Source organism: Orycteropus afer, unplaced genomic scaffold (genome assembly GCF_000298275.1).
Source record: "Orycteropus afer afer isolate SDZICR_OR568_19922 unplaced genomic scaffold, OryAfe1.0 scaffold00052, whole genome shotgun sequence".
Lineage (NCBI taxonomy): Eukaryota > Metazoa > Chordata > Mammalia > Tubulidentata > Orycteropodidae > Orycteropus > Orycteropus afer.
The window spans coordinates 4,427,315-4,443,785 of NW_006921639.1; the positions used below are offsets into that span (position 1 = coordinate 4,427,315).

Consider the following 16,471-nt stretch of genomic DNA (forward strand, 5'->3'; position numbering starts at 1 on the left):
TATGGAAGTAGGATTGCCCAACCTTCCTTCCGAGGAGTGGCTGGTGGGTTTGAACCGCCAGCCTTCTAGTTAGCAGTCAAGTGCCTTAGCCACTACTTCATTCTTTATTAATAAGAATATTTGCCAATTTAACAGTACCATACAAGGAGAGTCATTTAAAGGCAATCATTATGAGCATTTGAAAGCTAAGAAATCTGATCCTTTTCTTGGTGGCAAACAGTAAATTTAAATGTTTAAGACTTACACATCAAAATAACGCTGTCATCAGATATTGATGAACTGGTCTGACTGAATATAAGACATGTTTTTAGCACTAATATGAAAAAAAAATCTTGCAATTTCTATTTCACAAACTTCTAAATGAGCAGTAATGTGCTCCCTGATAGCCTCTTGTAAGTAAAGAACAAATGTGTTCCAAGGAGGAACTGTTAGGTCCCTGATTTTTGATATAATTTATAGTGAGGAGAAAGAGACAGAGGAAAAAAAGAAAGTCAATTCAAGTATTTTCTGTTTTACTTAGCATTATTAAAACTTTTAAGTTCTGGGGAGAGTTTCTTCTTCCTTAAAGTTTTAATTATGAGGTAGCTGTCATTCAAAGTAAACATCAAGTACAGCCAACTTCCATCAACAAAAATATTACTATTAACCACAAGATTAATAATCAGAAATTTTCATTATAAAAAGTCAAATAAAAGGAACGTTGATCAGCAGTATTCTGGCTTAAGTTTCCAAATTCCTTCACCATCTGAAGTTCTATGAAAAGTACAAAGATTTCTCAACAGTTCTCGAAATACACAAGACTGTGATGCTGATAACTTGGTCTCAAACTCCTGCAGGATCTCCCGGGTGCTGGCCTGGCCATCAATATGGGCCTGAAACGCAATGAAGTTTCTAATTTCTACCAAAAGGTCATCGTGTTCTGTGGTGGAAGGTAGAGGGGCAGAAGCCTCAGAAAGAGAGACATTTTCACTTTCCAACCGCTCTGGCAATATTAGGTGGTTCCTAGCTCTCATTTTAGCCAAGAGTGACGATGAAGTAGGAGCCCCAGATGGAGAGTCTGCATCCTCCGCTTTTCCACTAAAATGTTCGGGAACATTATCTTTTTTCTCTGTCTTCATAGCGTCATCCTGAAAAAAGAAGATAAAGTATTTATATGTTTAATTTCTAGTTTATGCCCCCATTACCTTCTAAAAGGCTCTGAGATACCATAAAATATGTGCAAGTAGTCAGGGTAAGAGAAGTTAAGAAAGAATTGGGAATCCATATAATACAAGGGAAAGGAGAACTAAGAATCAAAATCCACTCGCTGTACTTTTATTTCCCTAAAAAAAAAAGGAAAACTAAAATATTCACTTCATTATCATTCTGAAGGACTGAAAAGAGGAAAGACAGAGAAGTCAGAAAGTCTGGCTCTAAACAACAGTCCTAGGAGGACTAGCTCTCCAGGAAGCATGAGCCACCTTTTGTTTCTGTGCTCTTCTCTGTCCTTCCTCCCAACGCTGTCCTTACCTAGGCACTGTGAAATGAGGAACAGTAGCATGGCTTACTATTTTACTTCATTTTAAATCTTGTCTCTCTTTCTTATCCCATACTTCATATATGTTTCCCTAAAACAACAAAAACTTGTCTTTGAAAAAGTCTCAATTCCTTCTGCTAAAAGAATATGGGAAATCAGAGATACTCTATTCCTAAATGTGTCCATATTGATCTAAAATGAGATTCTGGTAGTTTTTGAATTTTATTATGTTAATGATCATTAACATAACCCTTAGGCAGAAATGACTAAGGAGAGTCTTTAATGATGGGGTTTGGCCTAGTAGGTTAGATTCAGGAGCACTGACCCTCATTAGAGCACTGAAGGTGTGCAGGATGTTGTAGACCACAGGGAGAGGGGCATCCTGCTCTAGCAGCTAAGAAACTATGGATGACAACATTCAAGGTGATTTTCTGGGCCTTCAAACTAGAAAGCATGTGGTCTCTGATGTTTGCACTTCACCTCTGGTCATCATAGGCTGCATGGGCAGCAAAACACACATCACCTATCCCTGTGTTAGCTTTCTGAAAGCAAAACAAGAGATATTGCTACATATGTTGGGTTAAAGCCTCTGCCTTTTAGGAAATTAGCTGGCCACAAATACTACCAGGGTGCCATTATAGTGATAATCATGTTCCTTTTACATCCAGAATCAGGTAAAAATTTCAAGGCAATTCAGCTCAGCAAGTCTCACTCAGGAAAAGCACATGGGCTATCATGTTACCTGGTATTTCCCTTTTGGAGATGCTGAAGAAGGAGGCCGGACAGAGAAGTTAGAATTCCTCTTCTGACCAAATCTATTCCTAAATGAGGAGAAGAATTACAGTAGATATAATATGCATGCTTGCTTTTGTGACTTAGGAGATCAATATAATCTTTCCACAGCTAAACGTATTCTGGAAAAAACGTGATCCACAAGGTTCTTCTTTCCTCCACTTTACTCTCTCTGGAAATAACCGCTGCACCTTGGGGAGAAGAACCTCTCAATATCCTCATTCAACGTGTGATGGAAACCATCCTCAACTTCTAAAAGAGCACACTTAAAAACATAGTAATTCCAGATTGTTGTAAACTGGCTAACTGTCTATTAAAGTTTAATGATTATTCTTTATCCCTTATTATTTTTAACAACACCATGTCCCAAACAAAACAGATCACTCTCTTTTCCTTTCCCTGAAAATTGGTTTTGGGAAGCAGGGACAAAGGTGAGGAGAAGGTTCTGGCTGACTACAAGCTCAGCTCACAACCCCTTCCAAAGGGTTCTTCTACAGCTTCTGATACTCAACCACACCTGCCCTGACCCCATCTCCAGCATAGATATCTGGCCTCCTCGCAAGCACTCAGGGCAGCAATCTCTTACTTTATTCCTGGAGGTGCACCAGAAATCCCCCGCTGGCCTGTCCAGGTCGGCACACCAGACACTGCTCCCAAACACCGCTGACGAGAGAGTCTCAGTGCTCTCAAGGCATCCTGGGCCACTCGTGTGGCCTCTGCCTCCACCAGTACATAATCTGCACTGGCTCCATCCACGATGGCATCATGCTTCATGACACTGTGCACACCAACTAACAAAAAAGGAAACAGCACAAGTGACATTTCAGTTTGTAGAAATACAATCATGCTTTACTGTAGTACTCAACTGTGTTGTGATGGAGAAAAAAAATGAATACCTTTAACTGCTATTTACTATATAACTCAGGAACTTTATGAATGCTGTTTCTATTAAACTTATCACCACTCTAAGAAGTAGAGACTACTACTATCCTATTTTATAGACAAGTACACAGTGATTCAGCCAGGGTCCCTTGGTCCAAAGGTGGAAAAGTTAAGATTCAAATCTACGGAGGGCTCAAAGCCTGTGAACCCTCACAGTGAGTGTTTTTCTACATAAGAGAATTTTCCAAATACTATTATTGAAACATAATGCTTTAATCACAACTTTAACATTTAACCTCTTTCCAACTACCTGTAAATTTAAACCTTCTATTAACAAACTTGAGTGAAGGAAGAAATGTAAAGTGGAATTACACAATTTGTAAAAAATAATGATCATCAAAATATACCATATCAGAATCTATGGAATATATTTACTGTATTTATTAGAGGAAAATTCAAAGCCTTAACCACTTTTGTTGATAAAAATGAATTAAATTTTCAATTGAAAATTATAAAAAGAATAAATTAAGTAAAAAAAAAAAACCAAACTAAACCAGTAAAAGCCTAAGGAAGAAAGAGAGAAATGTAAAAATTAATGAGGCAGGGAGACTAATGAAATGCCTGAGACTATGGCCCCACGTCGCTCTTCGGGCCTGGAATTGAACTTACTCCCATAGTTACTAGCCAAATAATCAATAGGCGTATAAGGTGAACATTTACATTAGGTAAGTACACTCCTTCAAACAATCAATCACGGTAGACCAGAAGGGCAGTATTTGCACAGGGAGATAGCTCAGAGGGCAGGTATGCACAGGAAAGGACCCAGGGAAAATGTAATCACAGGGAGGAACTGGGAAGAGAGTGGTGCCATTATGGGGACTGCAATCAATGTCGTGTGGAAAATGAATTTGTTCTGTAAACTTTCACCCAAATCCCCATAAATAATAATAATAATAATAGTGAGGTAGAGAAGAAAGCAACCATGGATCAAATTAATAAATCAAAATCCTGGTTTATTAAAAAACACATATACATATCTATCTATGTATCTATATATAAATGGCCCCCAAAGTTGTTCAGTTTCACTCATTATAAAATAAATGCAAATAAAATAAAAACTATAAGATGATGATATTTTTCACCTATCAGATCAGCAAAAATTAAAAAGTATAACAACATACTCTTTTCACAAAGCTGTGGGGAACAGGTGCTCTTGTATACTACTGGTGAAAATTTTATATAAATCTTACGGAGGACAGTTTGGCATTATCTTAAAAAAAAAAACTAAATATGTGTTAACCTTTTATCCCACTTCCAGGAATTTTCTCTGAAGATTTATTTCCAATAATACAAAACTATATAAGCATTAAGATTGTTTATTGCAGTGTAGCTTATAATTGAAAAAAACTATAAATGACCTAGATGGCCACATGTAAATAAACTATAGTACATTCACATAGTAGAGTGCTGCAGCTATAACAAAGAATAAAGACACTTTCTGTGAACGAATATGGTGTTTCCAGGATATACATATATTTTTTTCAAATAGGTATAAAAGAGTATATAGTATGCTACCTTTTCTCTAAGAAAGGGAAATATGAAAACATAAATGTATCTGTTTATTTTCACCAAAAAACAAGTTTTGTATAGTTTTTACTTTTATCACTATATTAATACTTCACATATATATCCCAAATATAAATGAAATCAACAAGGATGGGGGGGGCCCTAAAAGAACAAATGCACCCAAACTGTATATTAAATGGATTTAACACGCCAAAGTGAAGGGGGAGAAGAACCCATGCAAACAACTTTTGGACAGAGTATTTTGACTATATACTTTTAGATTAAAGAAGAAAAGAAAGGTAAACAAATAATGAACTCTAGTCAGTATGATTTTTTTTTTGCAGTGGTTGTTGTTAGTTGCTACTGTCAGTTCCAATTCATAATGACATCATGTGCGCTAACAGAACTGCTTCAATGGGTTTTCAAGGCTGTGACCTTTTAGAAGCAGGATGCCAGGCCAGTCTTCTGAGGCACCTCGAGATTGGTTCGTACCATCAACCTTGCAGTTAGTAGTTAAACATTTACTTAACTGTTTACACTATGCAGGGACTTCCTTTGCAGTGGTTATTTTTTTAAAAAAAACCACTGTCATCAAGTTGATTCCAACTCATAGTGACCCCCATAGGGTTTCCAAGGTACTAAATTTTTATGGAAGTAGATTGTCCCTTTTTCCTTTCACACAGCTGCTGGTGCATTTGAATCACTAACCTTCTGGTTAGCAGTCAAATGCCTTTAGGCACTGAGCCACCAGAGCTCCTTTTTGTAGTGGTATGAGCTAATAATTCCTAAAACTACTATCTGTGCATCTTACGTAAGTCAACACATTGAGAATAATGGCCAACAGGTTTCTCACTTTTGGAGACCAAACACACTGCCATCGAGTTGATTCTGACTCACAGTTACCCCCATAGGGTTTCTAAGGCTATAAATCTTTATGGAAGCAGACTGACTAATCTTTCTCCCATGGAGTGGCTGGTGGGTTCAAACTGATCTTTTTTGGGTAGCAGCTGAATGCATTAACCATTATGCTACCTGAGCTTTTGGAGAAAGGAGCTCTAAATATGGAAGAGATCTTATGGTACTGAAGTAAAAATAAGAGATAACAATATGAACTCACAGTTTCTGTTTATTTCCCCCCAGAATTTTATGAAGTATATAATTTGCTAAGTTTTGACATATGTATATATCTGTGAAACAATTACTGCCATCAAGATAATGAACATATCCATTACCCCATGTTTCTTTGTGCCCTTTGAAATCTCATCTCCTTATTCCATGCTAATCCCCCTATCTCCAGGCAACCACCAATCTGCTATTTGTATTTTTTTAGAAAATTTTATAAATGAAATCACAGGATATTACTCTTATTTGTCTGGCTTCTTCTACTCAGCTTAATTATTGAAATTCATCCAGTCATAGTGTGTAGCAATAATTCATTTCTTTTTCGTGCTGAACAGTATTCCATTGTAGGGATATACCATGGTCAGCTGAACCATTCACCTGATCATGGACGATGGGTTGGCTATTCCTAATAAAGTTGCTACAAACATTCACAGTCAAGTCTTTGTATGGACATGTGTTTCCAGTTCTCTTGGGTACATACATACTGAGTGTAAAGCCTAGATCATACAGTAAGTATATTTTTAATTTTTAAGAAATTGCTAAACTGTTTTAAAAAATGGTTATACCATTTTACATTATTCCCACCAGGAGAGCATGAGAATTCTAACTGCTTCACATCCTCATCAAAAAGACTGGTAGGGTCAGTGATTTTCACTGATCTGTTACTTTAATCTGCCACTCAGTTGTGAGTAGTATAAGGAACCTCTAGAGGAGCTGCTACTGTAGTATGGGGGGGAAAAATCAATGAATAACTATATTTGTACACTGTAATCACACAGAAATTTTAAATTTTATAATAAATATCAAAAGGCCCAGAATTATTTAATATTATTTCTATTAAAAATAGCATCAAAAGAAATTTGCTATTAAGGTCCAGGTACTGACCCCCCTCCCAAAAAAAAAAACAAACCCACCATTGAGTCGATTCTGACTCATAGCAACCCCTACTGTGTTACCAAGGCAGTAAATCTTTACAGAAGTAGATCGCCCCATCTTCCTTTCATGGAGCAGCTAATGGGTTTGAACCACCAATCTTCTGATTAGCAGTCAAATGCCTCAGACACTGCGCCACCAAAGTTCCTTTAATGTCCAGGTAGTACAAATCAATTCAAACCATGTAGCACTTCTATTAGCAGTTTTAAGTACTACTGTTCAAAGTTTCAAATTCTCTTCTAAGGCTTCACAAAAGAGGGTGAACACAAATTTAAAAATGTTAATACATTTGATTTTTTAAAAGAAAAAATATTTTAGATTTAGAACCCACTCTGTACCATCATTAAAGCTTGCTACGTTTTCTATTCCTAGTTCACCTGTGGAAAATGCATCAAAAGGATTACCTGCTTTTTTGAAAAGCTTTTCCAAAACATAATCATCATTGTTCCGTTCCTTTGCCTCACTCTTGTCTGCACCATCTTGCTTCTGGTACTGCCTTTTCTTCACCAAGTGTGGAATTCGAGTTCCTTCAAACTTGGCGTCTTTGCGATGCTTGGAACTCTTAGGCTTTTCTTTCTGTCTCAGATGTTTCTCCAGAGGCTCTTCTACCACATCATGATGTTTTGTTTTTGACTTGTGCTTATAAAAACTACTTCCCATTTGTTTATTCTCCCAAAAAGGCTCTGTCTGAACCTGGCAGCCTTCTCTTTTATAAGAAAGATGTTGCTTTTCATCACTACTTTCCTCATCAGGTGTCTTGCATATTTTACTGATTCTTGGAGAATTTGAACAGTCCTTATTTCCACTAATCACTGATGACTCCTCTACTCTAGAAACTGCATCTATCTGCAAATATTTCTCTTCTATAAGTGTATAGCTGATGGACAGATTATTTGTTTGAGAGTCATCTTTCAAAGGATCACTGGAATTAGAAGTTACTGGATATACTTCAGCTCCTGTGGACTTAGATTTTTCTTCAGGTAACATGGCATCATTAGCAGATATATTAGAATCTGGTAAATTTTGGCATTTTGGAACATCATCATCTCCAAAGGCCTGATGAAATTTTTTTTTTAAGTGGCGTTTGGGTGTCTGAACATCTGAACCAGTTCCTTTAAAGGAGAAAAACACAGCTAATGTTATCTTGTAAAACTGTAAAGTTTCTTACATTAAATTAAGTGATTTTATATAGTACCTGCAAAAATAGCACTTGTCTCAGTGCTCTGGGATGAATCAGGGCTAGTCAAAGTAAATAGCTCATAAAGATCATTGGATTTGAAAAATCTCCTTTGTTTGGGATCTTTTAGCACTCTATTTGTTAAAAATTGCTTGAAGATTTGTCTAAAAAGATAAAAAAAAAAAACCTGGTAAGAAAACATGGTTAGCTCTACCTCAGAATTTGAGCTATAAAATAATATAAGAGAGCTATGTTAACTGCAATTGCATCACTGTCCAAATAATCCTTAGAACTTTTAGCTTTTCAAAAATAACAATTCAAGAATTACATAGTGCATCAGATGGGTTGATCTTTCTTGTATTACTAAATTTAAATTAGAAATAAAACCTTACTATTTACATCCAAAGAGCATTTTCAATCACCAAGAATCATCACATTTCAAGAAACGCTTCTTTACATACGACTCATGTGACTCACAGCCCCTGAGCTGGAGGGAGTGTCTCCCTGACTCCTCCTGAACATAGGACCCTCTGCTCATCTCTACTTAGGAGGATCCTATGCTGGGGTTCTATGCTAGGAAACTTTTACCTGTGCTTTCGAAGATTTCCCTTTGACCCCCTGCCCCCAGTTCCTACTTGCTGATCCACTCTCCATGTGAAAGCGCCACACCACCATCACTCTTGCTCAGATTCCTCCACAAAGTAGCCCAGTCTCCTCCCAGTTGCTTAAGCTTCAGATTAAAGCATGGATCTCTAAGAGGAAGCTCTTCTCTCAACAGAATTTAACTTGGTCTCCAGCTTTCTCACAAGGGTCCAGGGTCCTCCAAGAACATTTAACATTCAGGGAGCACCTTAGCTGCATGTGTAGTACAAGTACCCCCTGACCCACAATGGAGGAGCTAGGGTACAGCTCAAAAATAACATCTTTGGTAGGGGAGAGGGAGAAGCTAGCAATCTCCTGACTTACTGGTAAACTTACCATCATCTAAAATTCCCCAGTCATTAAGAAGAGAGATGGAACAATGAAACAGATGTCTCTCCTGGGCAACCTCTCTCTAAGGCACATCGAGAACACCACGGCATGCACACTAATTATACTTGAGTGGTATGTGAAAACATCAATATGCTAGTATTTCAAATTTGTCACTTCAAAAAAAATTTCTAAAAGAGGAAGCACAATATACTAGGTAGAAACATTTTTCTCAGATAATAATATACTACTATAAGTTTATAAGTGGTCCTCAAAGTTTAAGAAGATAGAAAAATGATCAAGTTTGAAGATAGTTTGAGAAAGGGAAAAAAACAAAAAACACAACCAAAACCCCTCACATCTCTTAAGTTACAGTAAATACTGCTTTAGGATGAAAAGACTTTTTTCAAAGACCACTTCAAAACAAAATTCTTCACTTAAAACCCTGGCAGCCTAATTTCTTTTATCCTCCATGTGTTGCAGCCAGGCAAGCCGAGGTAAGCCAAGGAGTGGTGACCGTTAAGTACTGACCGGTGGTAAATCTTCTCTTCAATGGTGCCCGCAGTTAGAAGCCTGTACACAGTCACCTGCTTCTTCTGGCCTATTCTCCATGCTCGCTCCCGGGCCTACAGCAGAGAGACGGAGCTCAGCAAATGCCTTCCCAAGGAGAAGGACTAACTGAAAGGAACAATGATGAGCTGGCAGATTCCTTTTAATTCCAAAGTTACAAGTTTGGTTAATGAGGCCAAGCACACCAAAGGTCTATATTAAGGAAGATCAACAGCCAGGTGACAAAAATACAACTGAGACATTTTCACTTAAAAAAAAAATGTGTGTTTGTCCAGACCCTGTTCCCCTGTCCCCTATACCATTTTCCTGTCCCTAGTAGTGGCCAGTGCTCTCGGTGCTGCCGCATCTGTGCCCAAGTCCCTGTGTCTGAGCCTTGGGCAATGATATTCCCCTGCCACGTCCTATCTCCTGGTCCCTGGCTGCTGAGTAGCCACAGCAGGGCCAGGGCTATTTAAAAAAAAAAAAGTGTGTTTGTAACTTCACAAATTCCCTTTTTATCCCAAATCTAGCAATGAAAGCTATGGATAAACTACTGAAATTTCTATGTGATTCTGCAGGTTGTTGTCTATAATGACGAAGGCTAGGAAAAAACCAAAGACATAAACTGTGTGCTGAAGCTGACTAGAACATCAAAAGACAATCACAGGTGCTAATAATGAAACCATATTTTTACTGATATATTAAAAAGTAAACAGACCTGTGTATCTGTGCTTGGATTCCAGTCAGGGTCATAGATAATGACCCTGTTTGCCCCTGTCAGGTTGACTCCTATGCCGCCCACACGAGTGGTCAGAAGAAACACAAATATGGATGAGTCCTAGAGGTAACACGTGATACTCAGTATGCACACTTAAAACATGCTGCAGCTCTTGACTTCTGCTTTTACATATTCTACATATGGCGATCTTTCCCAGTATAAGGGATCAGTTATATCCTAGAGATCTTCAGTGAATCAGGATCCCACCTCACAGCTCTCACTTTTCATATCACTAACACTAGCAGTAATTAAAAGTTGGGTGTTACAGAAGAAATACACATTCTTTGCTTAACTATGTACAGGCATACTCACACACCCAACGATTCAGAAAATTCAGAAATGGACAGAGTTAAAAGCAAATAATCCCTTTCAGGCCCTACTTAATTCCAGATATAAACATTGTTTGGTTTGGTGTGAACCCTCTTATTCCTTTTCTTTTGCATCGAAGAAAAAAAAAATGCTGTTGAGTTAACCCTGACTCATGGCAACTCCATGTGTATCAGAGTACAACTGCTCCACAGCGTTTTCAATGGCTGATTTTTTTTAGAAGTCAATTGCCAGGGCTTTCTTCTGAGGTGACAAATCTTTTGGTTGGCAGTCAAATATATTAACTGTTTGCACTACCCAGGGACTCTTGCACTACCCAGGGACTCTTGTTCTCTGCATACAGCAGTACCAATTAACTTTACTGTTACATTTACTCATTACCTCATTGTATCTTGTAATCAGTGGTTGTCTTGAAGCTATTGTAGTGGTACCATCCATCTTAAGATAGGAATACTTTTGGGCTCTAAGGAATACTTCAAGTATGTCCAGCATCTATTTGGGGAGGGGTAGGAGAGAAGAGTTTAAAAATCCCATAACCACTGCAGTGTGCTTCTCCATTTGTGTCAACAGTGACACCTTCCTCAGACCAGCTTAGATTATTAGGGGTTTCTTACTTCAAAATAGGCAAATATAATTGGTGTAAGAGTGTATTTGGTATTTCCCTACTGTTAATTCTTAGAAGTTTTATAATTAGCTTGGCATTTATTTTTGTTCAGGCCTAAACTCACATGCACACAATCACATGGTGAATTTTAAGAAACCAACTTCTAAGACGAGCTCTAAAGAAAGTTCTGAGCTCCCAAAAAGATCTGCAGGCTGCCACCTATCTTTAGAATTAAGAATTATAAATCATAAAAGAACCAACTTCTTTCTTATATGAAGTTTTGTTCACTCACCTGTCTTGACTGAGAAAATAGCAATACTCGCTGACCCTGCTTGTACCATATTTTCAACAAGGACTCAACAACTATCATCTTCCCAGAACGTTTCCAGTATCCAAACTGATCTTCCTTCAATTCATCATTTGGAAGACCTTTGAGATTCCTTGGACCTCCAGAAAAGAGATCTGGATGGTTGCATATTTTCCTTAGGGCTACAAGTCCAGAGAAAATCTATGGTGTAAAAGAACACATACACTCAGATTACCCCTTGTAAAATAATATTCACTTAGGAAGGGAGGGAAGGAAGCTGTTCAATAGGTAACAAAAGATGAAAAGTAATTCTTCACCAACTTCTTGGTTTATTATTATTAGGAGTTGGAAGAAATCAACCTTCATTCATTTTCTTTTTCCATTAGGGCAAATTCTCTGGAAAAAGAATTCTATTGGACCAAGCATGTCTCTAGAGGCCAACTTCAAATGCTGAAAATATATTTTTCCTCACTAGAAAAAAGGCTACATGATTCACAGCATTATAAATTTGATATAAAAAACTGACTCATTGGCAGTATTTGCACACTGAGTTAGCTCAGAGGGCAGGAATGCATAGGAAAGGACACAAGGAAAAGGTAACAAAGGGAGGAAGTAGGAAGAGAGCTATTACCTCTTGGGCATTGCAATCAATGTCATGAAATAAAATGTGTGTGAACTGTTGTATGGATAATGAATTTGCTCTGTAAACTTTCACCCAAATCACAATGAAAACAACAACAAAAGAAAAACTGGCTCATCTTTCAAATACATATCTAAACTGTCTATCAATCTAGATTTGGAGAAATCAGTCATGTGACTTATCAAATACACTTAATATTACATTACATACCTCCTAAAAGTTCAGTAGCTTAATATGTAACTCAGAGATTGCAGTTCCATTTACTTCTATATTTGTATTATACCATACAACACATTTGCCTGAAAAATGCAATAATGGCAAAGACGTGAAGGGCACAGGGGACCAAAGTATGGTGCTCCCATCCCCAGAAGGGCATTAACGAAAAACTTTAACCAAGAGCTCTTTCACAGCTTTTAGAGGAGGACTCAAATCAACTCACCAGTATAAAAGCTCAAGTAGGAAAATATAAATCACAAGTTAAACCAATCATCAAAGAGTTTGGCAGTTTTAACTAGCAAACTATAGTTAAATCAGTAAATAATAAAGGATGTGAACAAATCAGAAGCACTGTCAAAACTCCCTACCAAGTCATCTGTAAGTCATTTTTTTCTTCCTCTAGATCTATACTCCAGTGGTGTAGCAGCATGCGGCTGCTAACCAAGGATCAGCAGTTTGAGCCCACCAAGTGCTCTGGAGAAAGATGAGGCATTCTGCTTCCATAAATGTACAGCCTGGGAAACCCTACAAAGCAGTTCAATTCTGCCCTATATGGTCACTATGAGTTAGTGGCAGTGGGTTTGGTTTTTTAGATCTGTGCTGTTGAATTCCATACCCACCAGCCACAGGTACTACTGAGCTTGCGAATTATAGCTAGTGCAAACTGAGATGTGCTGTAAATATAAAACACACACTCACTTTCAAAGACTTAGTACAAAAGAAAATAAATAAAGGTACCCAGTTGCCAACCGAAAAGATGCTGAGTGGGCTGCTATCTCCTGGCCTAAATCAAAGTGATGTTGAGTTGAATTCTTAAGATGAAGCCACATCAGAAAACTCAAGACTTCACTTACAGGATGCTGAAGATCAGATGACTAGAGAATTAGAAACCTCAGATTTCCCAACAGATGGACCAAAAATTGAAACAGAGGTGAATGTAAAAGCATATGCAGACTGCCCTTCTAAAATTTCTGTAAATATGTGGAATAAATTTCAAGAATTACATCAAAGAAAACCTCAATAATCAAGGTTCAGGAGAAAAAAGAAAAACACTTCAGGAAAGGTAAATTGAAGAATTAAGAGCAGTCTCATAGTGAAAAATCTTCAAATGAAACTCACTGGAAGGAGCTTACTCAATATTTTAGAGTCAATGAAAAAAAGAAAAAGTCCTGCAAAAAAGAAAAAAATGGGCAAGTCAGGTACTCAAAAGAGCACAGGCCAGACTGCGGAAGAGTGGAATATCAAGGCAGCCAAAGAACTCAGCAACAAGCTGGCTACTTGAGAGCTTGGTATGAAAACTGCCAAAGGCATTGTGTACCATAATTTTGTAAAAGCCAAAATGTGTGCTGAAAATTCACAGGCTGTTTGAAGAAAGAATAAACTTGCATGGGGATTTGAAGTAAAAAAGAGAAGGGAAACTAAAAGCAACAAAGGACATATGTAACTTGCCAGAGCCCTTCAATATCTTTCTAGATTCCAAGTGCTCAATTTACTGAAAAGAATTTCTTGCTTATGGTAAATAGGTCAAGAAACTGATAGAAGCAGAAAAAGTAAGCATAAAATTTGGGAGCTGATTATCAAACGATTTCTGTCTTTTTCTAGGGAGCTTATTAACCTACTGAAGCAGAGCATTCTGTTATTAGTATACGACTTCTAAGCATATAAACAGAAAGATATGATAGGATTCAGTTATTTATTTATGTAGACCCTATAGAATAAAGTCAATTTTACTTTTTATCCATTTGGTATAGCATAGCCAGTGAGCTCCTTGCACTTTCTTTTCTAGACTTGATTTAACTGCATTTATTCTGGAATTTGTTTTTTAAGACTGCTATTTGTTTATAATGGATTGGTCATAAGTGCTAAGAAGTCTCACTTGATAACTAACTTAACTGTCTTTGACTAATGACTTTAATTCCCTTAGGGTTGTAAAAGTCATTACTGACTCTATTGGGAGGCAGCAGAGTTAACATTTCACAGTCCTACGGTAAAAGCAATTTTTGAGTATCTTCAAATAAAATGTTTCAATAAAAAACTTCAGACTGCAAAAAAACATATATTTCATTTAATAATTTTTTCATTTTTATTATATAATAAAATGAAATTCTGAATATAGTGAGTTAAATAAAATATACTATCAAAATTAATTTCACCTGTTCTCAATGTGACTACTAGAAAACATCAACTACCTGTGTGGCTTGCTTTCTGTATGTACTGGACAGTGCTGAGAACAGCTAAGGTTCACAACTTGGAGGCACGTGAAGGTGTTAAGGGGAGATTTATAATTATGAATAGATGCTAATGTTTTAAAAATTTCCCAGAGATACCAATGATGGACAAAGTAAGAAATTGTGAAAGATGGTTAAAAGAACAGAACTTAGTTACTTTGGGAAAAAATTATCTAGATTCTATAGAAGCCATGTCACCCATTCATCTCTTTATCTACCTAAAAGCATAAAATGCAGAAAGTATGCAGAGAACACAGTGCTCTGCTTCCAAGGAGGGCAGATACTTGTGGGCCAAAGGATCACATTAGTTAAAGAACGTGTGCGGATGAGCTTGCTGACATAAAGACATATCCACGACAGACTAGATTCCTAAGGCCAATTCTGAAAGCCTCTCTCAAAAATGAGTCTACCTAGATGACAGCAAGAAGAGCACAATTACATGACCAAAAAGTCCCCTCCAGCCCTCAGAAGTCTTATGTGTCAAGTAAACAAAGCACAGAGAAGTCAAATAGATTACCTGAAGCTCTAAACTAAATGCTGAACATAAACCTAATACATACATATGCTTATTGAACTGACATATACCCAAATGTATTGCTGAGTACTGCTAATACTAAAGTACTGTTATTTACTTATAGAAAAATTATAAAAATAGTTCTTCCTCCATGTACCTGCTAACCCCAAGAATACAGGGTTCTGTTTTCCCTATGTACTCTGCAAGATACATCATCAGACTTAATCCTTCCTGTAGCCCACACAGTGTGGGATTCCTGGGGAACAATCTTGAAGTACAGATAAAAAAGGAGGGTGCTAAAACTGAACTGAACTTTATTACTTATGAAGGGCTCCAAATTAAGATTCTAAGCGAAGTGGTTTATAATAAAGAATTACTGACCTTTTTTCATTTTGTTTTGTGACCTAGTGGCCCATACATGCACCTGAGTAAAACTTATACCCAGAATCCAGCATACAACCCTGCCCATGAGATTTAGGTCCTTTGTGTATTCCAACCAACTCATTCTTATTTAAAGTGCTTTTGGACTCTCTGGTGTGGGAAAGGTGTCCCTAAAAGACAAATATGATTACATTCCATATTTTACATAATGGGGCTTTTCTGAGAGCATACTAACAAGTAACTTCTGAATTCTAGGCAATAGAAAGCAAGTTTTCTCAGTATCAGGAAGAATGGAATGACCTACACATAAATTCCTTTCACACAACTGGGGCAATGAGAACTGGGGATATTAGAACCAGAGATTCTATCTGGTTTCCAACATCACAGTGGTTTCAAAAACTCTTACTGGGTATGGAGTTCCTTCAAGAAGCTGATGAAAGTTGTAAATCTCCCTAGAATACATAATTTGTGGTCATACTTCTGTGAAAATCTAACTATATACCCAATACCTACTCATCCACTAGATAAGAACTTCTGGAATAATAGAAAATGCATGGGCTTTATAGTCAAACCTGAGTCTGAATTCAAGCAACATAGCTTATTTGCTATACAACCTGGGACCAGCTACTTAATGTCTCTGAACCTTAATGTCTTCAAGCTGTGACTCAATACCTATCATACAAACTGAAGGAGAATGAATTGAGATAACATTTCATGAAAAGCCTGAAACATTCTGGATACTTAAAGGCTACTTTCCTCTCCTCCCTGCTTCCTTTGGTGCATAATTCATTTCTTCAGATCTGATTGGTTCTACTCTTTGGCTGACCTGCATCTCTCCATTAAGAATCTTGTAAACTTCTTTGGAATCAATGAATTTTTGGTAGACTTTATGCTGTTCATCCGTAAGACGGCAAAATAAAACCTATGGGGAGAAAATAGAGACACTATGATTTCTTAAAAAAAAAAAAAA

General features: G+C 37.3%; 1 protein-coding gene and 1 pseudogene across 1 annotated transcript in view; one reads left to right on the plus strand and one right to left on the minus strand.

Annotated features, from left to right (window-relative positions):
• Positions 1-704: 704 nt before the first annotated feature.
• ERCC6 (ERCC excision repair 6, chromatin remodeling factor) overlaps positions 705-16,471 on the minus strand; it is a 111,635-nt gene continuing 95,868 nt past the window's right edge. The window contains exons 11-20 of the mRNA XM_007938610.1: positions 16,328-16,423; positions 11,508-11,723; positions 10,993-11,103; positions 10,225-10,344; positions 9,489-9,583; positions 8,007-8,152; positions 7,216-7,923; positions 2,895-3,099; positions 2,259-2,337; positions 705-1,127 (exon numbers count right to left, since the gene is read on the minus strand). Of these exons, the coding sequence (XP_007936801.1) occupies positions 705-1,127; positions 2,259-2,337; positions 2,895-3,099; positions 7,216-7,923; positions 8,007-8,152; positions 9,489-9,583; positions 10,225-10,344; positions 10,993-11,103; positions 11,508-11,723; positions 16,328-16,423 (2,199 nt within the window). The remainder of the gene's footprint in view (positions 1,128-2,258; positions 2,338-2,894; positions 3,100-7,215; positions 7,924-8,006; positions 8,153-9,488; positions 9,584-10,224; positions 10,345-10,992; positions 11,104-11,507; positions 11,724-16,327; positions 16,424-16,471) is intronic.
• On the plus strand, positions 13,136-13,822 carry LOC103195141 (annotated as a pseudogene).